Source organism: Macaca fascicularis, chromosome 18 (genome assembly GCF_037993035.2).
Source record: "Macaca fascicularis isolate 582-1 chromosome 18, T2T-MFA8v1.1".
Lineage (NCBI taxonomy): Eukaryota > Metazoa > Chordata > Mammalia > Primates > Cercopithecidae > Macaca > Macaca fascicularis.
This window is the reverse complement of record NC_088392.1, coordinates 71839241-71861420: the sequence shown is the minus strand read 5'-3', so window position 1 is coordinate 71861420 and position 22180 is coordinate 71839241. Positions and strand designations below refer to the sequence as shown.

Below are 22180 nucleotides of genomic sequence, written 5' to 3'. Positions count from 1 at the left end.
AAGGCGCGGCTGGACCAAGTGGAACGGGGGTGCGCAGAGTGTTCGCGCCTGGGCGCGGGGTCTGTGTGTCAGCCGAGCGGCTGGGCTGCTGGGGCCGGAGGCACACGGCCGGGGTCTTAACTGCCCTTCGGCCTGCTCCGATCCGCTGCGATATAGCGCCGGCGCTGCGGCGGTCGCCCGCAGCCGGGGCCTCGTCCCCTGCTCCTTTGGCAGCTCCGCGGCCCTTCCGCATTCCTGGCCCGCTGGGCGCGGCTGGGCCGGGAGCTGGAATTTGACCCGAGCGGGCCGCGATCAGCGGAGGATTTGGGGTACCCTTTGACCCAGGCGGGGCGCGATCCGCCGAGGATTTGGGGTCCCCTGGCGCCGAACCCTGAGTTGCCAGATTTAGAAAGTAAAAGTACAGTTCTTCTAAATTTGAATTTCAGACAAGACAGGTTTTAGGGTTCGTCCCATGTAATGCTAAGAAGGTGAGGGCGGCGCCTGGGCGGATTCTTTTCCGCTCCAGAATCCCTTTCTCTTTTCAAACCGCGTTCCAGCCCGAGTTAAATCCTTTAACATACTCCTCTCTGCTTACCCTCATAAGGTTTACGGCCTTATGAGGCTACGGCCACAGCCTATGGCTGTTTCATTCCTCCTTTAGCCACAAGAAAGTTTTATTCAAACTACTTTCTTAACTTTATCAAGAAAATGGCAACGCACACACATACATGCACACACAAAGAAAAACACGAAGCGGCCGGGCGCGGTGGCTCACGCCTGTAATACGAGCTCTCACGGAGGCAGAGGCGGGAGGATAGCTTGAGCCCAGGAGTTCGAGACCTGCCTGGGCAATATAGCGAGACCCCGTTCTCCACAAAAAGGAAGAAGAAGAAAAAAAAGGAAAACAAGAAGCTACGTTTTTCAGGTTTTGCTCTAGATCGTGTTTGTGGCTGTGTTCTTCAAGATATTTTCCCTCACCTTGAGGTAATCTAGCATTACTTCATCTAGCATTACTAAAACAGCATTGCTTCAGGATGGTGGAAGATTGGCAATCTAATAGCAAATCTTTGTTGAACTCTTCTTATTGCCTTAACATGTGCTGCATGCTGAGAGATGAATTCAAAGCCTCTTAGGGAGTTTATATATTCTAGAAATCTTTGATCAGAAATTCCTAGAAGGGAGGGAGCTTGTGTTCAGCACTCTATAGCAGTTCTTAAACAGTAGCACGCCTAATAACAAGACTTTAAAAAACATTTTTGAGCCTCAAAACCGGGTATTAGGATTGAGTGAGTAAAGGGTGGAGGATAATTCCAATTTCTGGTAAGCACACATGATGCTGACGCGGTGGTCCTCATCCCAGCAGCACAGCTCTAAATCCAGTTCATGACTGTATGTATTTTCTCAATAGTGTTAGAAAAGCAATTGCTTAAAAGTCACACCTGGTTCTACAATATTTACCCTTTCCTTAACTGTAGTCTAGGTTTTGGTTCGATAGTTTAAATAATTAAAAAATATAAGTTTCTAGAATTGTGCTGTCCAATACAATCGTCACTAACCACATGTGGCTAAACTTAAATTCAGTTCCTCAGTTGTATTTGATAACGTTTGATACCTGGAATGCAGTGGCTATTCACAGGTGTGATCATAATGCACTACAACCTGGAACTCCTGGGCTCAAGCTACCCTCTCACCTGAGCCTCTCAAGTAGTTGGGACTACAGGTGAGAGACACTGCACCAGTGCGTCTGGCAGTATTAGACACATTTTTGTTTTTTGAAACAGTCTTGCTCTGTTGCCCAGGCTGGAGTGCAGTGGCTCGATCTCGACTCACTGCAACCTCTGCCTCCCGGGTTCATGCGATTCTCCTGCCTTAGCCTCCCGAGTAGCAGGGACTACAGGCGTGTGCCACAACGCCCATCTAATTTTTGTATTTTTAGTAGAGATGGGTTTTCACCATGTTGGCCAGGATGGTCTCAGTCTCTTGTCCTTGTGATCCACGTGCCTCGGCCTCCAAAAGTGCTGGGATTACAGTCCTGAGCCACCGCGTCCGGCCAGTATTAGACACATTTTAAGTGCTCAATAGCCACATGTGGTTAGTGTCCTTATTGTATGGCACAGAGAGCATTTCCATAATTACAGAAGCTTCTATTTGACAGCACTATTCTGAAGAAATAATTCTAAGGTACATTGTTCTCTCTAGATGCAAAAGAAAAGCCTATATAGGCTTTATTTAATCATTAATAAAAATGTATTCACTAACAAAAATAGCTGGATAGCTAAATATCTATCATTGGAAAATTGTTTATAGCATACCCACGTCAAAGATAATTGAAGTTAAGAATGGTTGAAAAACCAATATACTTAAAACAACAGTGGCTATGCCAAAACATGAGATATAATTTTAGTAAATGAAAAAACAAGTTGTAAACTCATTACAACTGTAAAATGTATGTGGATAAACATTGGAGAAGTCACAATTCCTGCTATTTGAGCAGACACAGAGAAATCTAGACTAAAAACATATAGGGACTTGGAAGATAGAAGAGCAAGTGAAAATGGAATAAGCAGCACGGGGAAAACTGGGCATTTCTTCAGTGCGGGATTAGCTACAACAATCGCTTTATGGACAGAAAAGGTAAGCAAACATGACTAACGACTTGTCAAATCTGGGGGCGTCTCATTTAAACCTTCCCATACTCCACTGTTCTGTGTTGGACACTACTAACCTCCTTACTCTTGACATTAACTAGGTTTCCGTAAAACTGTTTCTGTGGCTCCATTTACCTCTCCAAACTCTGATCATTTTTTATCTGATCCTCAAGTCTAGGTGTTAAACCTCTTGCTGTCCTTCCTCTTTTCACTTTGTAGCAAATGGTTTCCTTTCCTTCTCAATTTGCTTTTACTTGTCTCTTATGCTCAGGCCTTCCTCCTTTCTTTCCCAGGAGCATTCAATTCCTGCTCTCAAGTCATAGGTTCTTTCATCAAGTAAAATTTGGGGCCTGGAATCCAAATGACCATATCATATGCAGGTAGATAAGGATGCCACCCCCATTAGGTTGGTTTTGTCCGATTTTTTTTTTTTTTTTAAAGACAGGGTCTCGCTGTCACCCCAGGCTGGAGTGCAGTGACACAATCAGTTCACTCCAGCCTTGGACTCCTGGGCTCAAGCAATCCTTCCACCTTAGCTTTCGGAGTAGCTGGGATTATAGGCACCCGCCACCATATCCGGCTAATTTTTTTTTTTTTTTTTTTTTTATGTAGAGATGGGGTTTTGCTTTGTTGCCCAGGCTAATGTCAAACTTCTGGCGTCAAGCAGTCTTCCTACTTCGACCTTCCAAAGTGCTGGGATTACAGATGTGAGCCAATATGCCTAGTCAGATCTTTTGAAATGGTTTGTTTCAAGTTTGACTTTCATCGTGGAAACTTTTGAGACTGATTTTTCAGTCAAACACACCATTGAAATGGATGCTTTTACCTTTCTATTGGCAATCATTCTTGTTTAAGCAAAGAATGGTATTACTAAATTAGGAGAATTATTTCATTCAGGGTACATCATTGTTCTTAATGCAAGTTGGTTCTTTGAGCAGTTATCTGAAAGGGAAACAGGAACCCTGCAAGAGATCATTTTAATAGTACCTTGTATTTCATATAGTGGAAACAATGTTATCTGTTCTTCACTGGAGATTTAACAAAGCATATGATAATTTTTTCTCTTGACATGGAAATTCAGTTCAAAAAACAAGATTTTAGCACCATGGCCATAGCCTGGAAAAAGTATTTTGGCTTAACCAGTGAATAAAATTCAGTAACAAAAGACAAAGAATGAAGGCAGGTCCTAAGATTCTAACGTTGAAGAAGACAAGAACTAGCTTTGACTAGTCCATCTATTCCTATAGCATTGGCCTTCTCAGGTTACAGGATCTAGCTGATCTTATTGGCTGCAAAGGCCTGCTGCCCAGAAGGCTTTTAGTAATTGTTTACCGAATGAGGTAATGGTTTTGTCCAAGGAGAGTCATGATAATCATAGCATAAAACTTGAAGTTATTACAGTAATTGTCAATTACTCATCTTCATGGGCTAATTGTCAACTCTTTTCAACCAAATTTTTCTCCGTTTCAAATATTTTAAAACTCATGAATCTTTGAGAGTGGGAGTTTTGGGCTGGCCATGGTTGCTCAGACCTGTAATCCCAGCACTTTGGGAGGCAGAGGTGGGAAGATCACTTGAGTACAGGAGTTTGAGACCAGCCTGGGCAACATAATGAGACCCTGTCTCTACAACAAATTGAGAAATTAGCCAGGCACGGTGGTGCATGCTTGTAGTCCCAACTACTCAGGGTGGATCACTTGAGCCCAGGAGGTCAAGGCTGTAGTGAGCTGTGATCACGCTACTGCACTCCAGCCTGCATGATAGAGCGAGACACCCTGTCTGGAAAAAAAAAGAGAATCCTGAAGCCCTTTGAGAGTCAGATTTTTAAAGCTGAAAAAGAATGAAACTGTCTGCCACTCCCTGATTAACTATGAAACAGTTCTGCATTTCTGCAAATAGTAGAAGTTATTTTTAGGACTGAAATAATGACCTCACTTTCCCAGGCATGTAGGTTCAGCTGTTTTGATTGTGGGAAGGTCAGGAATGTCCAAAACTCATACATGGACTCGTGGTGAATCTCTGCATAAATATCTTTCAATAGGCATTGTTGTGTTAAAGAAGAACTACATATAATAAAAAAATACTGCATTGTATTTCCAGCACTTTAAAACATAACATTAAAAAATCTCTCTTTGGTAGCATTCCACAGAACCTTTAAGCCAAAATGGTTTTTAAAAATATGAAAAATTGAAATTACACTCAGTGACCTGGTCTAATTTTAAATAATCAGAAATTACAAAAGTTTAAATAAAGCAGAAATGTTGGCAGGTATGTCAACTTAAGAACTTAAAGCTAGGGAAACTATCATATGTATGCCAATTCTACAGGAAATTATTTGAAGAATCGGAAGACAAAGTGCAGAAAACCTGATTAGGGCAGTTAAAATTGGATATCCTTGAGAGGAGGAGGAGGATAGTAGAGGAGATAGGATTGTTAGGAAAATTGGAGGAAGAGAAAGCTAACAACCATATCATTTTCTAGGATTTTCCTCATCTACCTTTCTTTGGAAGATACAACTAAAACCAACAAAGGCCCAGTTTGGTAAATAAGAAGTTTAAACAAGTAAGTGTTTTATCATAAAGTTTAATTATGATTCAGAAAAAATCGAGCAAATAACTTTCTCTGAAAAAAATATATTGACTCTGTATAGACCACAGTTATTAGGGGAAAGGGCTGGTAGGTTAAATTACCCTATTTTCTATTCTGAAAATGATATCAATAGAAAGTCCCTTTTCCAGTCAGTATAAAGATACATATGCCCAAAATGGCTGAGAATAAATACAACAGGAAATGCAAAAGCTGTAAAGCTAAGGGCATGCAAGAGAAAATCTCAAAAATACCCAAAGTGGCAACAAGGAACGTTTGGCTGGAATTTGAAATTCTTTCAGTCATCTTTGTCTTTTGCTCCATGTTTCAGGATGCGCGTGAACTCGATGTAATTGAAATTCCCCTTTTTGTCAATAGGTGCTTCTCTGTACAGCTCATCCACTTCCTCATCCGTAAACCGATCCCCCATGGTTGTCAGCAGCTCTCTCAGGTAATCTTCCTGAATGGTGCCTGGAGAATACAGAATAAGGGATCAGAATACATACTACTCTGAGGGTCAATCACAAAGAATATCTATACTCAACTAAGCATGTTCTGTATGTTAAAAACTATAAACATGCAAATATGTGAACTCCAGGGTGTCCACCTACTTAAAATAGCCTCAGCAGGGAAGTGCCTAGAAAAATGCCCAGATGCTTAGCAGCGTCGTTCTGCTCTATCATTCTGCCTCCACATTCAGCTTCTGATCTCTTGATAATAGACTAAACCTATGCCTAAACAAAGTAATAAAAAGTATGGTTAAAGAATCTAGCCTTATGGTTCCTTAAAGTGGCATGAATGGTCATGTGTTATTCTACAAGCAAATAACACTGACCTGCCACGCTAAAATCAACACTACATCATACACATCAATAAAGTGGTACAGTGGAAAGAATATTGGAAACTTGAGGCCCAGTTTTAACAAGCTATTTTATTTCAGGCATTTCACTTTATCCCTGACCTTTGGTTTTCTCAGATGTAAAATGAGATTTTTACTGTTTACAAATCCAATTATTATAACAAATATGGCCAGTCCCAGCACATGCAAAAACATGGAATAAATATTTGAGCACTAACTATGTGGCAGGCACTGTGCTAGGCAGTGGGGGTGTGCAGTGGTAAAATGAAAGGTGTGCTCTTTGGGAATTTGATACCAGGGTTCTCATAAAACCTGCCTGCCTACAAGAATCAGATGTCACCGAAGATTTTCTGGTATTGGTATTTTTAAGATTTCCCAAATAACTGGCATGGACATGTGGGGAGCCTTGAAAGCCACAGACCATGCTTCCATCAGTAGGCCCTGGCAACCACGCAGTATTTAAACTAGTCCCACTAATGCAGGCAACCCAAGATTGTGCCTTCCTTCACTAAACATACTTGGCTACGCCATGTTGAGTTGGGTGTCATGGAAAATATTCCCTCATTATGTTTTACACTTCCGCCAAAGGATCAGGCCCCTATATAGTTAACATTTTGTTTTTTTGAGAGTTAACTCTATGCCACACAGTATGCTAAGTACTTCATGTACATCTCACTTCATTTACTTCTCACAACCACCCTGTGAGGTAGGTAATACTGCCCATTTTACAAATAAGAAGACAGAGGCTTAGAGAAAGTCAAGCAACTTGCCCCAAATTACAATGAAGCCAGATAGGCTAATTCCAGACCCTAAGTTCTACTGGGTGTATTTTAAAATAGAGGTTAAATGTTAGATTTAAACAATTTGAGAGCTGACAGATACCTGGTAAACACACACAGGATTGTAGTGGTGCCATAGCCTATAACAATTTATACTTCATCAAGATTATTCTGTTAAAAGTTTTTTATTCAATACATATTTTCTGATAGCCTAACCCTTGTGGAGTTAACATGCTAGGAAAGGGGTAATACAAGTTTCCCAAAGAGGTTTCAAATACAACCTATTCATTGTAAACTAATACTTAGGGCAGAAGCAGAACGTGAGTGACAAACATGCCAAGAGAACTCTGTTTAAAAACACAGGTGTAGTACAAACCTGACGGTGTTATCCTATTTTAAGTCACTGTATATTTTAGTTACCATAACTAAAAATTAAATCACTTTGTAATTAAAGGTTACCTCTCACTTACCAGTTGCTTCTTCATCAAAGCAAGCAAAAGCATTTCTGATGACATCTTCAGGATCCGTGCCATTTAACTTCTCACCAAACATGGTAAGGAACATGGTGAAATTGATGGGGCCTGGAGCTTCATTCATCATGGCATCCAGATAATCATCAGTTGGATTCTTCCCTAAATTTTTAAAAGGGGTCATAATTTAAATTACATTATAATACATATCAACTATTAATGACAGTAAACATTTTGGTAAGAAAGATTATCATTCATACAGTTTACTGTTTGCACTCATGACAGCAAAACTACTTGCGGGGGAAAGTTTTCTTAATGAATAGGGCCTATTAAAGAGTCTGGAGAGTATATGATATTCCATTGGAATGTCAGAAGGAATAATACTGCTTCCATAATCTAGATTAGTGTTTTCATACACACACACACACGAACCCCAACCCAATCCTAAGACAGGGTCAGGAATCTGCTGGTGGTTCGGTGGGAAACACCATTCCACACTTTACTCAAACCATTAGACAGGCTTTACAGAGCTTTAAGACTCATGAAATCAACATGAAAGGCACCGTGGAAATTCTATCCAATAGATTAATATTTAAACTGAGCATTACCCAATGAAGCAAGCATATCATGCAAATCTTCCTTGTCGATGAAACCATCTCTGTTCTGATCAATCATGTTGAAGGCCTCTTTGAACTCCTGAATCTGTGACTGGTCAAACATGGCAAACACATTGGATGTTGCGCGCTGAGGGCGCTTCTTGGTCTTGGTCTTTGCTCTTTTGCTTGACATGGTGGTGGTTAAGTCCTAATTAGGAAAGGAAATACAATAAAAACTAAACATCTAAGATTACTTAAGTTTGAATCAAAACAATGATTAACAAAAGTACACAGAATCAGCCTTCCTGATATGTTTGAGCTATTCAGAAATGTGTCTTTAGAAGACACATGTCAACAAGATTACATATGACCCGTACTGCTATATAGCTAACAACAGCTGATAACCAAATCTGCTAATTTGATAACAATAAAAAACCAAGCAGCAAAAAAAATTAGTTACCTAGGAAACTCCCAAGTTCTATACTTCAGCACTATGGGGGTGCTGAGGGATACTAACTCATCTTCAGTAGGTCCACCCTTTGCAGCCTTAGCCTAAATTGGCTATTCCATAGTACGGTGGACAGAAAGGTGAAGAACAGTAAGAACGACTAACTGATGGAACAGGTCTTCATCTCCTAATCTCTATTGACAAATATTGTTCTTCCACTTTCAACTAACATTTTTTATTGTACCCTCACCTCTAGGCAAAAGTAGTTCAAGAAAACTATTTGTTGAAAGGCTAACAGTAAAGGATAAAAAAACTGAGGGGAATTCATCTACAGTTTTTATAGACATTATACTCTATCCAAACCAGTTTCTTGTATTACAGTCACACTAAATCACTGGAAGTATCTAAGACCTCTAAACAGAAATCAGAGTACAAGCTTTTAAAATAATTTAAATGTTTTAGAAAACATCTTAAAGGTAGAAACTACCTTTGCTCTCTTATCTAAATTTATCCCAGTAAAATTTAAGTTAAAATTAAAAAGAATGTCTAGTAATACCTAAAATAAAAAGGCAACTTTCAATACTCAGTCTTTTTTAAAAACTACAAAAATTTGTTTGAAGATCCATAGTCATCAGACAATAAAATTCTACCATACCATCGTTCAGAGTTGCAGTGCAGATGGTAGTCTGCAAAACCGCTCAGCAGCAAAAGTAAGACACTGCATTGAGTTATATTCTTCCAGGCAGGTCTAAAATAGGCACTACTGATTTCACTCTGACCAGGATAACAATTTTAAAGCTTACGTTCTGAAAACATTTAGCTATGATCTGGCAAAACACTATGCCACTGCTCTAAAAATAAGTCTGTGGACTGCAAAGAATGAACTACCACCTAGATCTCAGCACTCCACAGTGACCCTAAGAATATGATTCCGATGTGTTTAAAAAGTAATTTCTTACATTATTTCCTTGATTATAACCACATCGTCCAGACTAAATACAATTACGGAATGATCAGAAAAGCTCTGCCTCAAATTTTTAAAAGCTAAATCTGTTTTCAGATTTTAATAGGAAATTCCACAAAGGATAGTCACAAATTCCAGCCCATCCAATATAGCACCATATGGCAACTGGAATATATTGTTGAAAAGATATATCCTACACAGCACAGAAGTTATGATATATGCTGCTCCCAAATTTCCTAGAATTCTTTAATCAACTTTTAGGATGCTGCCTTTCATGACTTAAACCATTCATAAATGCATATTTTCATTCTATAACACCTTTGGAGGTAGTAAATCCCATTCATATCTAAACTACATAGGGTTGTACTTTCCTGTTTGTTGTAAGTGCTGTCTTTAAAAACAACAAAGAGTTATAGAGTATATTATTCCTCCATCTCTTAAATGTACTCAAGGACTTGCAGCAAGAGGTTGAGACCCAATGTGTGACACGTTTACCAGTCCATATCACTTTCATATTTTAGGCATGTCACGCCTTTGCAAGCCAAAGCACATCTTTAAAAATAGTCTGTTTTGTGTGACAACATTGTCTTTCCCTAATGATGCAGAAATGTCAGCTATTTTAAGAACAAAGAACTGATGAGGTCAAACGGCTGCCACAACTGATTTTTTAATCTATTATATAAAATCTCATATTACTAAATGTATGGGGGTCCTCTAAATACCTTTTCAAAATGTTTAGGTTTGGTTGTAGTTTGTTTTCTGAATTCTGATGTATTTCCTATTCTTTTAATCATGCAGTTTTTTGAATTTGTAAATGTATTATAAAATAGATTTTTAAAGTAAAGTTTTTTTTTGTCAGCACTGACAGTGGCTTCATATAGAGCTCTTCTTCAGCATATTCAAGACTTAATCTTATCAATCTTATTATGAACAGTTCATTACACTAATATGTATCAAATGTCTTATTAATTACGTTGAATACTACTTAAGAGTTAAGAAATGTAAGGCATGTGTCTTATCTTCAAGGAGCTCAAAATACAGTTGGGGAGGCAACTATAAAGAAATGAGATGATTGGTTCAACTTATGAAATGAGTCATAGTTTTCATTCCAGAAGTATGACTCTAAACTTAAAACAATGTGTGACAATAATGAAAAATAATTTGTAGGATGGTACATAATAATTAAATGTTGTGAGTTCAGAAAAGATGTTTCTGAGTAGTTAAGTGATTGGGGAGGAGGAAGACCTTGAAAAACCCAGTGTGGGATCATTTAGAAGCTACAAGGCATAGTTAGAATTAAGAATTTGGGTGTTAGTCTCAATTCTAACAAATTAAGGTAGTTAATTCTACCAAAAACTGATAGTGTAATGTTGAGCAAGTTACTACCTAGGCCTTTAATTTTTCGAGGAGGCTGGATTCTTATCTCTGAGTTATTTTCCACCAGAAACCTTTCAGCGATAGGGAGTTCAGTCACTGTTCCAAAATACAGAAACTGTGGGGTTTTTTTCCTACCAAACTAAAAGTGTGGGGGGAATAAACAATGGTGGAGGGAGTCAAATCAGGAACAGTGCTATGATCTCAAGGAGCAGATCATTTCTGATATTGTCAGGGTCCTCTTTGCTATTATTCTAGTTTGCTGTTTGTTTTACTTTCCCGCAAACAATGGAGACTATCACTCTTCATGTAATAAGCCTTCAACAAATGCACAACTCTCATCTAAGTTTAGAAAACTAGGGTATACTCCTTAATCTAAAAAAGTTGAAATTGCTTTTTGCAAAAAGCAAGCTAGGGTAAAATAAATTGAAAAGATTTCATGTCAGTGTAGTTATTTAGGATGCAAAGATCGCCAGGTAAGGACCCAAGGTTTCCAAGTTACGAAAGCTCTTCAATCATAAAGTCGAGTCTTTATTTATTTATATTTGTTTATTTATTTATTTTTGAGATGGAGTCTCGCTCTGTCGCCCAGGCTGGAGTGCAATGGCACATCTCAACCTCTACCTCCAGGGTTCAAGCAATTCTCTGCCTCAGCCTCCGGAGTAGCTGGGATTACAGATGCCCCCCACCACGCCTGGCTAATTTTTGTATTTTTGTTAGAGACGGGGTTTCACCCACCTTGGCCAGGCTGGTCTTGAACTCCTGACCTCGTGATCCACCCGCCTCAGTCACCCAAAGTGCTGGGATTTCAGGCGTGAGCCACCGCACCCGGCCTGGATCTTTATTTTTGAAGGATTAAATGAAAGATCTTTGGTGTGAAGGAGTATATGTTGTATGAAACTGTAAAGCAAGGAGAGTTAAGAACATGCTTCTACAAAATATAAGAGGATTTCAGAAGCATGAGAAAGTGAATGAAGGGCAGTCAGGAGACTGAGTTTACAGATTAATCTAAAGGAACATAACCTTTTTTTAAGTCAGGGGAGGTGAACGCTGGTGGCAATGAATCTGTTTTTTATTTTGTGTTTTAACTCAGAATCATTATGGGCTATAACGAGATACACAACACAATTAAAGAAAATGTTAGACTAGATTAATAGGTGGCAGAAATAGAACAGATTCTCAAAGTGGCTTTCCCCACACACCAAAGGACACGAGAAGATTTTTCAGATCTCTAGAAACTATATTCACTTATAAAATGGGATTAATCCATACCAATATATACATTAGAGTGCTCTGGTTAGAACCCTAGAGTCCAGCATTTACAAACTGGCAATAAATGTAAAATAACCTAGAAACTTTTTCTACAAAACGAACACTCAGATTGATAATATTCTGAGAAATATCAGATATTCTTCAAGAAAAAACTACCATCTTACAAAACACTGCGTAGTGTGATAGCACCTATCATTTGGTCGGCTTTTTAAACCCTGAACAAATACACCACCTCATTTAATCAATGCACTTAAAAAAAAAAGTGTAATTTATTTTCTGGTGCTAACCGCAATTTTTAAAAAGTGTATTTTCAAGTTAGTGCTTCAGTTCCAAGTAAACCAAGTTTTCATTTCTTATGCAAACTTCCGGTTGAAGGTAGGATTCGTTCTCTAGGACTGCCACACCCAAAAGTTCTCACCACTGGACAGAAAATTGGCTGTTAGGGCTGACTTGCCAGTAAAGCCTCGCTTTTGAAAATAAAGTGCTTTTCTGATGACCGTTTATCAGAGCCCTTCCAGAACATAAAACAAATACCAATAATTTTAAGAAATATTCGCTTTATTCGCCTTTAGATATAAAACTTTTTGCACTTAAGTTAAAATCTCTGCTAAATCCATAGGTCTCTCAAGAAATTGATAGATACATTCATATACCTACTAAACTACTTTAAAAGAAAACACTTCCATGGAGAATTGAATTAGCCCAAACTTTCCCCCCACATGGGACAAGGCATTATATTTTGGAGTTTTTCCTGGAGCCACAAACTAAACTCCAGATCTCTTTGACCAAAATTTCATCGCTTAAAGAAAAAAAGTTCTAATTACAGAAACGGGTACTGAGTTGAAGAACTTCCCAATTTGAGTTGGTTATTCCTACTAAATGTAGCCACACAGCTGCAACAGCTGCAGCGGGGGGACAATGGGCTACGTTTTTTGCGCAAACCCTCTCGAATCGGGCAAGTTGACGTTAGAAACAAAAATAGTCCCGGGATCAGCTCTGCAGGGGTCGGGTTTCGCGGGCCCGGCAGTCGTCCAAGATCAAGTCGCCAGTGAGCGAAGCCGCATTTCCCGGGCTCCAAGTTTGGGCACCGGAGCGAAGTTCGGTCTGGGCCACTCCCAGCCATGGCCTCGGATCCCACAACCGGGGACCTGGGTGGCACACCTGCCCAGGTGCGCTCCCGGCGCCAGGAGCCCCGCCGCCCTCCAGCTGCCCCGCGGAGACGGGTCCCCGGGATGGGTGTCCCGCGCCCGAACGCGAGTGCCACTCACCCGGCACAGCTACGAGAATCCGAGTACCTCTGCGAGCCCCTCGCTGCCGCTACTACACCACCCTACTACCCAGAGAGCCGCTAAAAACCACCGCTTCCGGCCTCCGCTTAGCAAGCCGGAAGGAAGCCCGGTCACCTTTCTTGGCCCGCAGAGTGGGCCAGACTTCTCGGAGGGGCGACATGGAGGGAAGTCGCCAGTGTGGTCAGCGAGCGCGGTATTGACCAAGTGCACGAGAAGGAAGCCTAAAGTGGGCGACCTAGAGTATAAAGCAATATATCATGGTTCGCTGGGTCCTGTTCACTGAGTTTCCGTCTTTTTTGTACCTCTTGTTGCAGTGTTAAGTCTTCCTCCCCCCTATCTTTTCCGCAGATGGTTGCGTCCGTGCTGTGGCTTTGCTTGGTCGCACATTCCAGGGCACGGCGAAGGGCGGGGCCCGTCGGCCCAAGTCCTTGTAGGGAAATCGAGGAGACGGCAGCGGACACACGTGACTGGCCCTCGCTCCGCCCCGAGGCCGGGCTCCAGCCTCCGCGGTAGTGTGCCTGCACTTGACGCCCCTCGCGGGGTCTGGGTCTCCGCCTGAGGGCCTCGGAGCTGTGTGTGTAGCCCGGGAGTGGACCTTGATGCTAGCTCTGTGTGCAGTGTAATTTTATGAAGAGTCCCGCCTCCTCCTTACAGGAGGAAACCTGTGTCCCTGGGGCCCTCAGCCAAGCGTCCACTATCTTTTTGGCCCAGACGGATTTCATAAGGTCACATGTGGCTGGAGACTTCCTCCCTCTTGAAAAACATTTGCCGTCGTTTTTCCCTGGCAGAGCCCCTTTGACCCTGGCTAACAAAGACAGCCTGACTTGGGTCCCACTAGGCGGGAAGGAAGGCGACTCCCCTGCACCTCTTGCTACGATTAGGACTCGCGGCTTGGTGAAAACAGAAATCAAAACTTGGGCCTATTTCTCCTGAGTTCTCCTTGCCTAGAACAATTCGCAACAATGACTCTTATTAAACTCCGGGAGGACTTTCTCTTTTTCCGCCCGGAATCCGATAAGGAAGACTTGTTCTGGTCCCCTCAGCTCTCTGACCTCATCTACCAGAGGAGTGAGTGGCATCCTCTAACACTCGAGCCGTCATCCCAGCACTAGGGGACAGTGACCAGTGTGGCTCCCGTGGCCAGAACCCTTCTGAAGCTTGGATTGCCCTGTGGTCTTCGCCTTCAAAGCAGGCCGTCACTCGAATCCTTCTGGAACGGACAGTGTTAACTGTAAACGCTGCGGAATAGTGTCTTCTAAGTATTCGTAGCTTCTTTCTTGAGGGATCTCGGGAACATTCCGTGTATTAACCACTAGCATATTCCAAAGTTAACTTCGTGATAAAGTCACCGGGGAAAAAAAAAATCGCTCCAGTTCCACAGGTGATTGAAACAAACGTGATCTGTTTCCCAGACTTCCTTGATGGTAAGAATTACTTGGGGTACCAATTAAAAATAAAAATAATTGCGTCATTTCCAACGCACTAAATCAGAGTCTTTAAGGGCAGGTCCTGGGAAGCCATCCACGTAACGGGGGTCCCAAGCGGGCTTTTATCAGCGAGGGCGGGGACTCAGCGAGAGGGCTGGCAGCGACGGGGCAAACCCCAGACAACTGCGCGGCTGCGTTTGTTCCTGGAGCTTGCGAGCACTTGCAGTGCATGACACCTCCACAGGGTGGTGGCCTGCCACCGCGAGAGCACCAGCTCCGCCAACGTCCTCTCCTGAGGACACTAGAGCGGAAGGAAACGGACAATTCAGTCTTCCCCTCAGCTTGAAGGCAGCATTCTTTTGCTTCTCTTTTTTTTTTTTAAATTTATTTTTTATTTTTTTATTTTTATTTTATTTTATTTTTTTTTATTATACTTTAAGTTCTAGGGTACATGTGCATAACGTGCAGGTTTGTTACATATGTATACTTGTGCCATGTTGGTGTGCTGCACCCATCAACTCGTCATTTACATCAGGTATAACTCCCAATGCAATCCCTCCCCACTCCCCCCTCCCCGTGATAGGCCCCGGTGTGTGATGTTCCCCTTCCCGAGTCCAAGTGATCTCATTGTTCAGTTCCCACCTATTTGAGTCAGGTAATTGCCTTGTCTTCCTGCCACTCAGTCAGCAGGTATTAAGCGGCAACCGCCTTGCCAAGCACTGTGGTGGGGGCTGTGGCTTATGTTTTCTGGAACAGAACATAGTTGTTGCTACCTTGGGGATGGGGGCGGGGGGGAATAGAAAGAATGCGGAGTTAGCGGGGTATCAGGGAACAAGGGTGGAACAGATATAATAATTAGGGTACAGTTAGTTAGGGCCTATTGAAGGAGCACAAACGAAGAATAAACTTGTCTGGGAACTAGTGGAAGGTGTCCCCCAGGGGATGTTAAAGAGCTGATTCTAGAATTAATTCAGTGGGGAAAGAAAAGGAGAGAGACATGCCAGGCAGAGGGAGCAGCACGCCTGATTGTCTGGAGGTGATCAGAGAGCCTGGCTGATTGAAGATGAACAGGAATTGTGTAGTCTGTGTTCATTCATTTATTCATTCCACAACTATGGATTTAGAAATGGTTAGTCAACCAATGTGGAAAAATAACATCTCGTTAAAATGTTCTTCAAATGTCCACCTAGTGTTTTGATGTTCAGTTTTGATGACTGGACCCACCATCAAAGGCCTCTGAATCTTTCTGATATATCTACCCTTTTGGACCCTATGGGAGATCTTTATCTCCGCGTGATAATCTCCTTCTCACGTTTTTACTAAAAGTTTGGAGACTTGAATTCTGCTCCAAATAGAGTGAAACAGAGTCTTGCTCTATTGCCCAGGCTGGAGTGCCGTGGCTTGATCACAGCTCGCTGCAGCCTCCATCTCCCAGGCTCAAGCCATCCTCCCTCAATCTTTTGACCAATACTCAGAGTAAGAAATTTATTTCACTAAGAAATACTTGACTACCTATAATGTTTTTCAAAATTTTCTATTCTTTTCTTTTCAATTCTGTTACTAGTCTGCTTTAGCTGCCATACAAAATACTATACATTGGGTGGCTTAAACAACAGAAATTTATTTCTCATACTTCTGCAGGCCGGAAAGTCCAAGATCAAAGTGCTGGCCAATTTGATTGAAGGCCCCATCCTGACTTGCAGATAATCAGTCGCCTTCTTCCTGTGTTCCCATGTGGCAGAGAGATCTCGCTCTCTTGCTCTTCTTTTTTTTTTTTTTTTTTAACTTTTCTAAATTCTTTTTTTTTTTGTATTTTTATTTTTTTACTTTTATTTACTTATTTTTTTGAGATGGAGTCTCACTCTGTTGCGCAGGCTGGAGTGCAGTGCCTCAATCTCGGCCCACTGCAACCTCTGCCTCCTAGGTTCGAGTAATTCTTGTGCCTCAGCCTCCCGAGTAGCTGGGATTATAGGCATGTGCCACCACGCCTGGCTAAATTTTTTTTTTTTTTTTTTTTTTTTTGTATTTTAGTAGAGACAGGGTTTCACCATGTTGGCCAGGCTGGTTGCCAACTCCTGACCTCAGGTAATCTACCTGCCTCAGCCTCCCAAAGTGCTGGGATTACAGGCATGAGACACCACACCTGGCCTTTTTTTTTTTTTTTTTTTTTTTGTACTTTTGGTAGAGACAGAGTTTTACCATGTTGGCCAGGCTGGTCTCGAACTCCTGACCTCAAGTGATCTACCCGCCTGTGCCTCCCAAATGGCTGGGATCTCTTCCTCTTCTTATGAGGCTTCAGTGTTAATGGAATTAGGGCCAACCGTTACAACCTCATTTAACCTTAATTATATTTTAATTATATTTCCAGATATAGTCACATTGGGGTTTAGGCCTTCAACATATGAATTTGGCAGGGAGGGGACACACAATTCAGTCTATGGCAAATTCTATGTCACTTAATTTTAAAAATACCTCTCAAGGCCCACTAAATGTGAGCTTATGATCCACTATTGCAGTAGTTCTCAATGGTGGAGGAGTGGTGCTTGGGTTTTGCCCTGAAGGAACATTTGGTGATGTCTGGACAGTCTTGCTCTTCACAATTGGGACAGCTACTGCATCTAGTGGGGAGCAGCCAGGGATGCTGTTAAACGTCCTACTATGCACAGGACAGCCCTCGACAACAGAGCATTATTCAGCCCAAAATGTCAATAGTGCTTAGGTTGAGAAAACCCAGCACTAATCATTTGGAAACTCAATATTTATAGTAATCAATTATTTTGGGAGTACTATAATTTCTACAAGGACACTATCCATTGCTCCTGCCTCAGAGTAAGCTGTCGTCGTTTTTTTTCCCCACGTCAGATCTAAAGGGAGAAAAAAATGGAACGAACAGTTATTATTATATGTGCCTATTATGTGCTAGGTATTCTGTATAAACATTTCTAGTATTTAATTCTTACAGCAACCCTGTGAGATAGATATTATTACCTCCATATCATTGATTGGGACACAAGCTCAAATACTTGAATGATCTGCACAGGTTTCCCAAAAGGCAATGAAAGAACCTGGATTATAACTCATGTCTCTGATTGTCCAGGGGAAGAATAGAAAGGAAAACGGTAAATATGTGGATATTTATACACATATCTCTAACTCCTAATACAATGCCAAATATTCACAGGTGCCAGTAAATACATGGTAACTGGTCAATTGTTCAAGTGCACATAGCTCGTAAGTGGTCCAATCCAAAGCCCATATTTTATTGTACTATACTGTGCTTTCTTCTTTGGTCCAAAGTAGGAAAATTTGTTACCCAAACAACAGCAAGGAAGCATAGCACAATGGATCTTGGTATTTACAACCTAAGTCAATGATTTTATACGCATCACTTGCAATTTTTATTGCATGTAAGAAACTATTGAATGTTAAGAGACATGGCTTACATTCTGGTTTTGCCTACATAAATGGAATTTTAATTCCTCATACATGAAATATGTATGATGTAACAATTAACACTAATCCATTAATTCAGGACACCAGTAGGAGGAGCTCCTTTCTTTTAAATGAGTAAGTATTTACATAAATCTGTATAATTAATTTTAGAGCACCAAAACTACAAACAATATATTACAAAGATATAGAAGATTCTACATATATAAAGAACTGCTTTTTAAAAAACTTTAATCAAAATTATCATTAAAGTCGGGGATGATAAATGGGATAAAAAATTATGTGAAATTGGATTAAGGGTATTTGGGGATACTTATTACTTCCATACTAGAAAATTTGAAAAAATAAGTTAAATAGATACATGCTTAGAAAAATTAAAATACTAAAGGAGATGTAAGAACAGAGAACATGAATAAAGCAAACAAAGAAATAAGGATTATATAGATAATAAATTATCTGGCTGTATTAGTCTGTTTTCAGACCCGAGGTCGGGCGCAGAGACTCATACCTGTAATCCCAGCACTTTGGGAGGCCAAGGTGGGCGGATCACTTGAGCTCAGGAGTTTGAGACCAGCCTGGCCAACATGGTGAAACCCCCATCTCTACTAAAAATACAAAAATTAGCTGGGCATGGTGGTGCACACCTGTAATTCCAGCTACTGGGGAGGCTGAGGTTGGAGAATCGCTTGAACCTGAGAGGGGGAGGTCACAGTGAGCTGCGATCATGCCACTGCCTTCAAGCCTGGGCTATAGAGCAAGACTCCGTCTCAGGAAAAAAAAAAAAAAAAAAAAGAGAGAGACATACCTGAGACTGGGCAATTTACAAAGAAAGAGGTTTAATGGACTTAACTGTTCCATGTGGCTGAGGAGGCCTCACAATCATTGTGGAAGATGAAAGTCACATATCACATGATGGCAGATGAGAAGAGCTTGTGCAGGGAAACTCTCCTTTTTAAAACCATCAGATCTCATGAGACTTATTAACTATCATGAGAATAGTATGAGAAATAATTGTCCCCATGATTCAATTACCTCCCACTGGGTCCCTCCCACAACACATGGGAATTTAAGATGAGATTTGGGTGGGGACACAGAGCCAAACCATATCATTCCACCCCGGCCCCTCCCAAATCTTATGTCTTCACATTTCAAAACCAATCATGTCTTCCCAACAGCCCCCAAAGTCTTATTTCAGCATTAACTCAGAAGTCCACAGTCCAAAATCTCATCTGAGTCAAGGCAAGTCCCTTGCACCTATGAGCCTGTAAAAGTAAAAGCAAGTTAGTTACTTCCTAGATACAGTGAGGGTACAGGTGTTGGGTAAATATAGCCATTCCAAATGGGACAAATTGGCCAAAACAAAGGGGCTACAGGCTCCATGCAAGTCCAAAATCCAGCAGGGCAGTCAAATCTTAAAGCTCCAAAATGACCTCCTTTAACTCCATGTCTCATATCCAGGTCACGCTGATGTAAGAGGTGGGTTCCCATGGTCTTGGGCGGCTCCGCTCCTGTGGCTTTGCAGGGTACAGCCTCCCTCCTGGCTGCTTTCACCGGCTGACGTTGAGTGTCTGTGACTTTCCAGGCACACAGTGCAAGCTGTCCGTGGATCCATCACTCTGGGGTCTGGAGGACAGTAGCCCTCTTCTCACAGCTCCACTGAGTGGTGCCCCAGTAGGGAGTCTGTTTTGGGTCTCCCACCCCACATTTCCCTTCTGCACTGCCCTAGCAGAGGTTCTCCATGAGAGCCCCACCCCTGCAGCAAACTTCTGCTTGGGCATCCAGGCGTTTCCATACATCCTCTGAAATCTAGGTGGAGTTTCCCAAACCCCAATTTTTGACTTCTGTGCACTGCAGGTTCAACACCATGTGGAAGCTGCCAAGGCTCGGGTCTAGCATCCTTTGAAGCCATGGCCTGAGCTGTACCTTGGCCCCTTTCAGCCATGGCTGGAGCAGCTGGGATGCAGAGCACCAAGTCCCTAGGCTGCGTGCAGCATAGGGACCCTGGACCTGGCCCGTGAAACTACTTTTTCCTCCTGGGCCTCCAGTCCTGTGATGGGAGGGTCTGCCATGAAGACCTCTGAGATGCCCTGGAAACATTTACCCCATTGTCTTGGGGATTAACATTCACCTCCTCGTTACTTATGCACATTTCTGCAGCCAGCTTAAATTTGTCTCAGAAAAGGGGATTTTCTTTTCTATTGCATTTTCAGGCTGCAAATTTTCTGACTTTTATGCTCTGCTTCAAAACTGAAGGCCTTTAACAACATCCAGGTCATCTCCTGAATTCTTTGCTGCTTAGAAATTTCTTCTGCCAGATACCCTAAATCATCTCTCTCAAGTTCAAACTTCCACAAATCTCTATGGCGGGGCAAAATGTCACCAGTCTTTTTGCTGAAACATAGCAAGAGTCACCTTTACTCCAGTTCCCAACAAGTTCCTCATCTCCATCTGAGACCATCTCAACCTGGATTTCATTGTTGCTATTAGTATTAGCATTTTGGGCAAAGCCATTCAACTAGTCTCTAGGAGTTCCAAACTTTTCCACATTTTCCTCTCCTGAGCCCTCCAAACTGTTCCAGCCTCTGTGTGTTACCCAGTTACAAAGTTACTTCTACATTTTTGGATATCTTTTCAGCAGCGCCCCACTTTATTGGTACCAATTTGCTGTATAAAGACATATCTGAGACTGGGCAATTTAAAAAAGAAAGAGGTTTAATGGACTTACAGTTCCATGTGACTGGGGAGGCCTCACAACTATGGCAGAAGATGAAAGGCATGTCTCACGTGGTGGCAGACAAAAGAATAAAAACTTGTTCAGGGAAACTCTCCTTTTTAAAACTATCAGATCTCGTCACACTTATTCACTATCACGAGAACAGCACAGGAAAGACCTGCCCCCATGAATCAATTACCTCCCACCGGATCGCTCCCACAACATGTGGGAATTCAAGATGAGATTTGGGTGGGGACACAGCCAAACCATATCACTGGCTCTGATAGTTAACTGGAGAAATGCTGTTTCAACTCTTAAAAGACAAAGATTCCTGATATCTAAGCTGTTTTGAAGTATATAGCCTAAAATAGTGATACCATAATAGTTGGTTAATGAATGAATGTAGTGATCAAATTACGTTTACTAAATTAATCTTATGACACAAATATTATTTTTGAATCCCCTAATAAAACTAATACCTAAAACAAAAATTGTAGTTGATGCTTACTTTAGCCAATCTTTTAGTGTCCTTATCTGAAAAAGGGCATAATAATAGTGCCCACTTCATTCAGTGGTTGTGAGGATAAAGTGTGATAACCCATGTAAATTTCTTACGGAGAAATTTACTACCCTGACTAATTAGTATATGAATCCTTTGTCCACTTGAGTGTAGAAAACAAGCTAAGTGATTGCACTTTAAATTAATGACCACAGACTTCAAGTGGGCCCTCGATGCCCACATTTCTCTAGTCTTTTCATGCTCCTCTCTCTTTTTTTTTTTTTTTTTTTTGAGACAAGGTGTTGTTTTGTCACCCAGGCCAGAGTGCAGCGGTACCATCATGGCTCACTGCAGCCTTGGCCTCCTAAGGGTCAATCGGTCCTCCCACCTCAGCTTCCTGAGGAGCTAGGACTGCAGGTGTGCACCACCACACCTGGCTAATTTTTGTATTATTTGTAGAGACAGGATTTCTCCACGTTGCTCAGGTTTGGTCTTGATCTCCTGAGCTCGAGCTATCTGCCTGCCTTGGCCTCAAAAGTGTTGAGATTACAGGTATGAGCCACCATACCCGGCCCATGCTCTTGTCTATTTGATGTCAGTTTTATAACTTTTGTCTCTTCACACCTCTAACACATTCTATTCTATCCTCACTCTAAATTGACGACCTTGCTTCTAAGTCACTGAGAAGATAATGGCTCTCACAAGTCCCCACCACATTTACTCACTGGCCATCATCTGTCTTCATGCATTGTCCTCCCCCTCCTCTCCTGTTAACTAGAGAGGAACTCCCCTTGCTCCTACAGAAAGCCAGCTCTTCTGTTTTCTCG

The 22180-nt window shown here is 41.7% G+C and overlaps 2 protein-coding genes and 1 long non-coding RNA gene across 11 annotated transcripts in view; 2 read left to right on the top strand and 1 right to left on the bottom strand.

Moving 5' to 3' along the window:
* The first annotated feature begins 230 nt into the window (after positions 1-230).
* Positions 231-5237, top strand: LOC141409053 (uncharacterized). Its single transcript, XR_012427285.1, has 3 exons — positions 231-963; positions 2474-2613; positions 5109-5237. It is a non-coding gene; the product is annotated as an uncharacterized lncRNA (long non-coding RNA).
* MYL12A (myosin light chain 12A) lies at positions 5195-13352 on the bottom strand. Of its 4 annotated transcripts, XM_065534076.1 has the most exons (5): positions 13244-13352; positions 11442-11542; positions 7930-8125; positions 7322-7483; positions 5195-5684 (listed from the first exon to the last, which is right to left on the bottom strand). In XM_065534076.1, exons 3-5 carry the CDS (start codon positions 8108-8110, stop codon positions 5512-5514), a joined length of 516 nt encoding a protein of 171 aa, XP_065390148.1. In that variant the 5' UTR covers positions 8111-8125; positions 11442-11542; positions 13244-13352; the 3' UTR covers positions 5195-5511. The 4 variants fall into 4 exon arrangements, with proteins under 4 accessions (XP_065390148.1, XP_005587159.1, XP_065390150.1 ...); XM_005587102.4 differs by lacking the exon at positions 11442-11542; XM_065534078.1 differs by lacking the exons at positions 11442-11542; positions 13244-13352 and adding an exon at positions 8922-9071.
* Positions 13353-13740: 388 nt separating this feature from the next.
* MYOM1 (myomesin 1) overlaps positions 13741-22180 on the top strand; it is a 179609-nt gene continuing 171169 nt past the window's right edge. For 4 of the 6 annotated variants that reach the window (XM_005587098.5, XM_065534075.2, XM_065534071.2 and 1 more), the window contains exon 1: positions 13741-14688. Coding sequence is in view for 2 of the 6 variants with exons in the window: in XM_065534075.2 (XP_065390147.1) it covers positions 14686-14688 (3 nt within the window). In the remaining 4 variants the exon portion in view is untranslated. The remainder of the gene's footprint in view (positions 14689-22180) is intronic. The other 2 variants (XM_074022763.1, XM_065534073.2) reach the window with 2 other exon arrangements.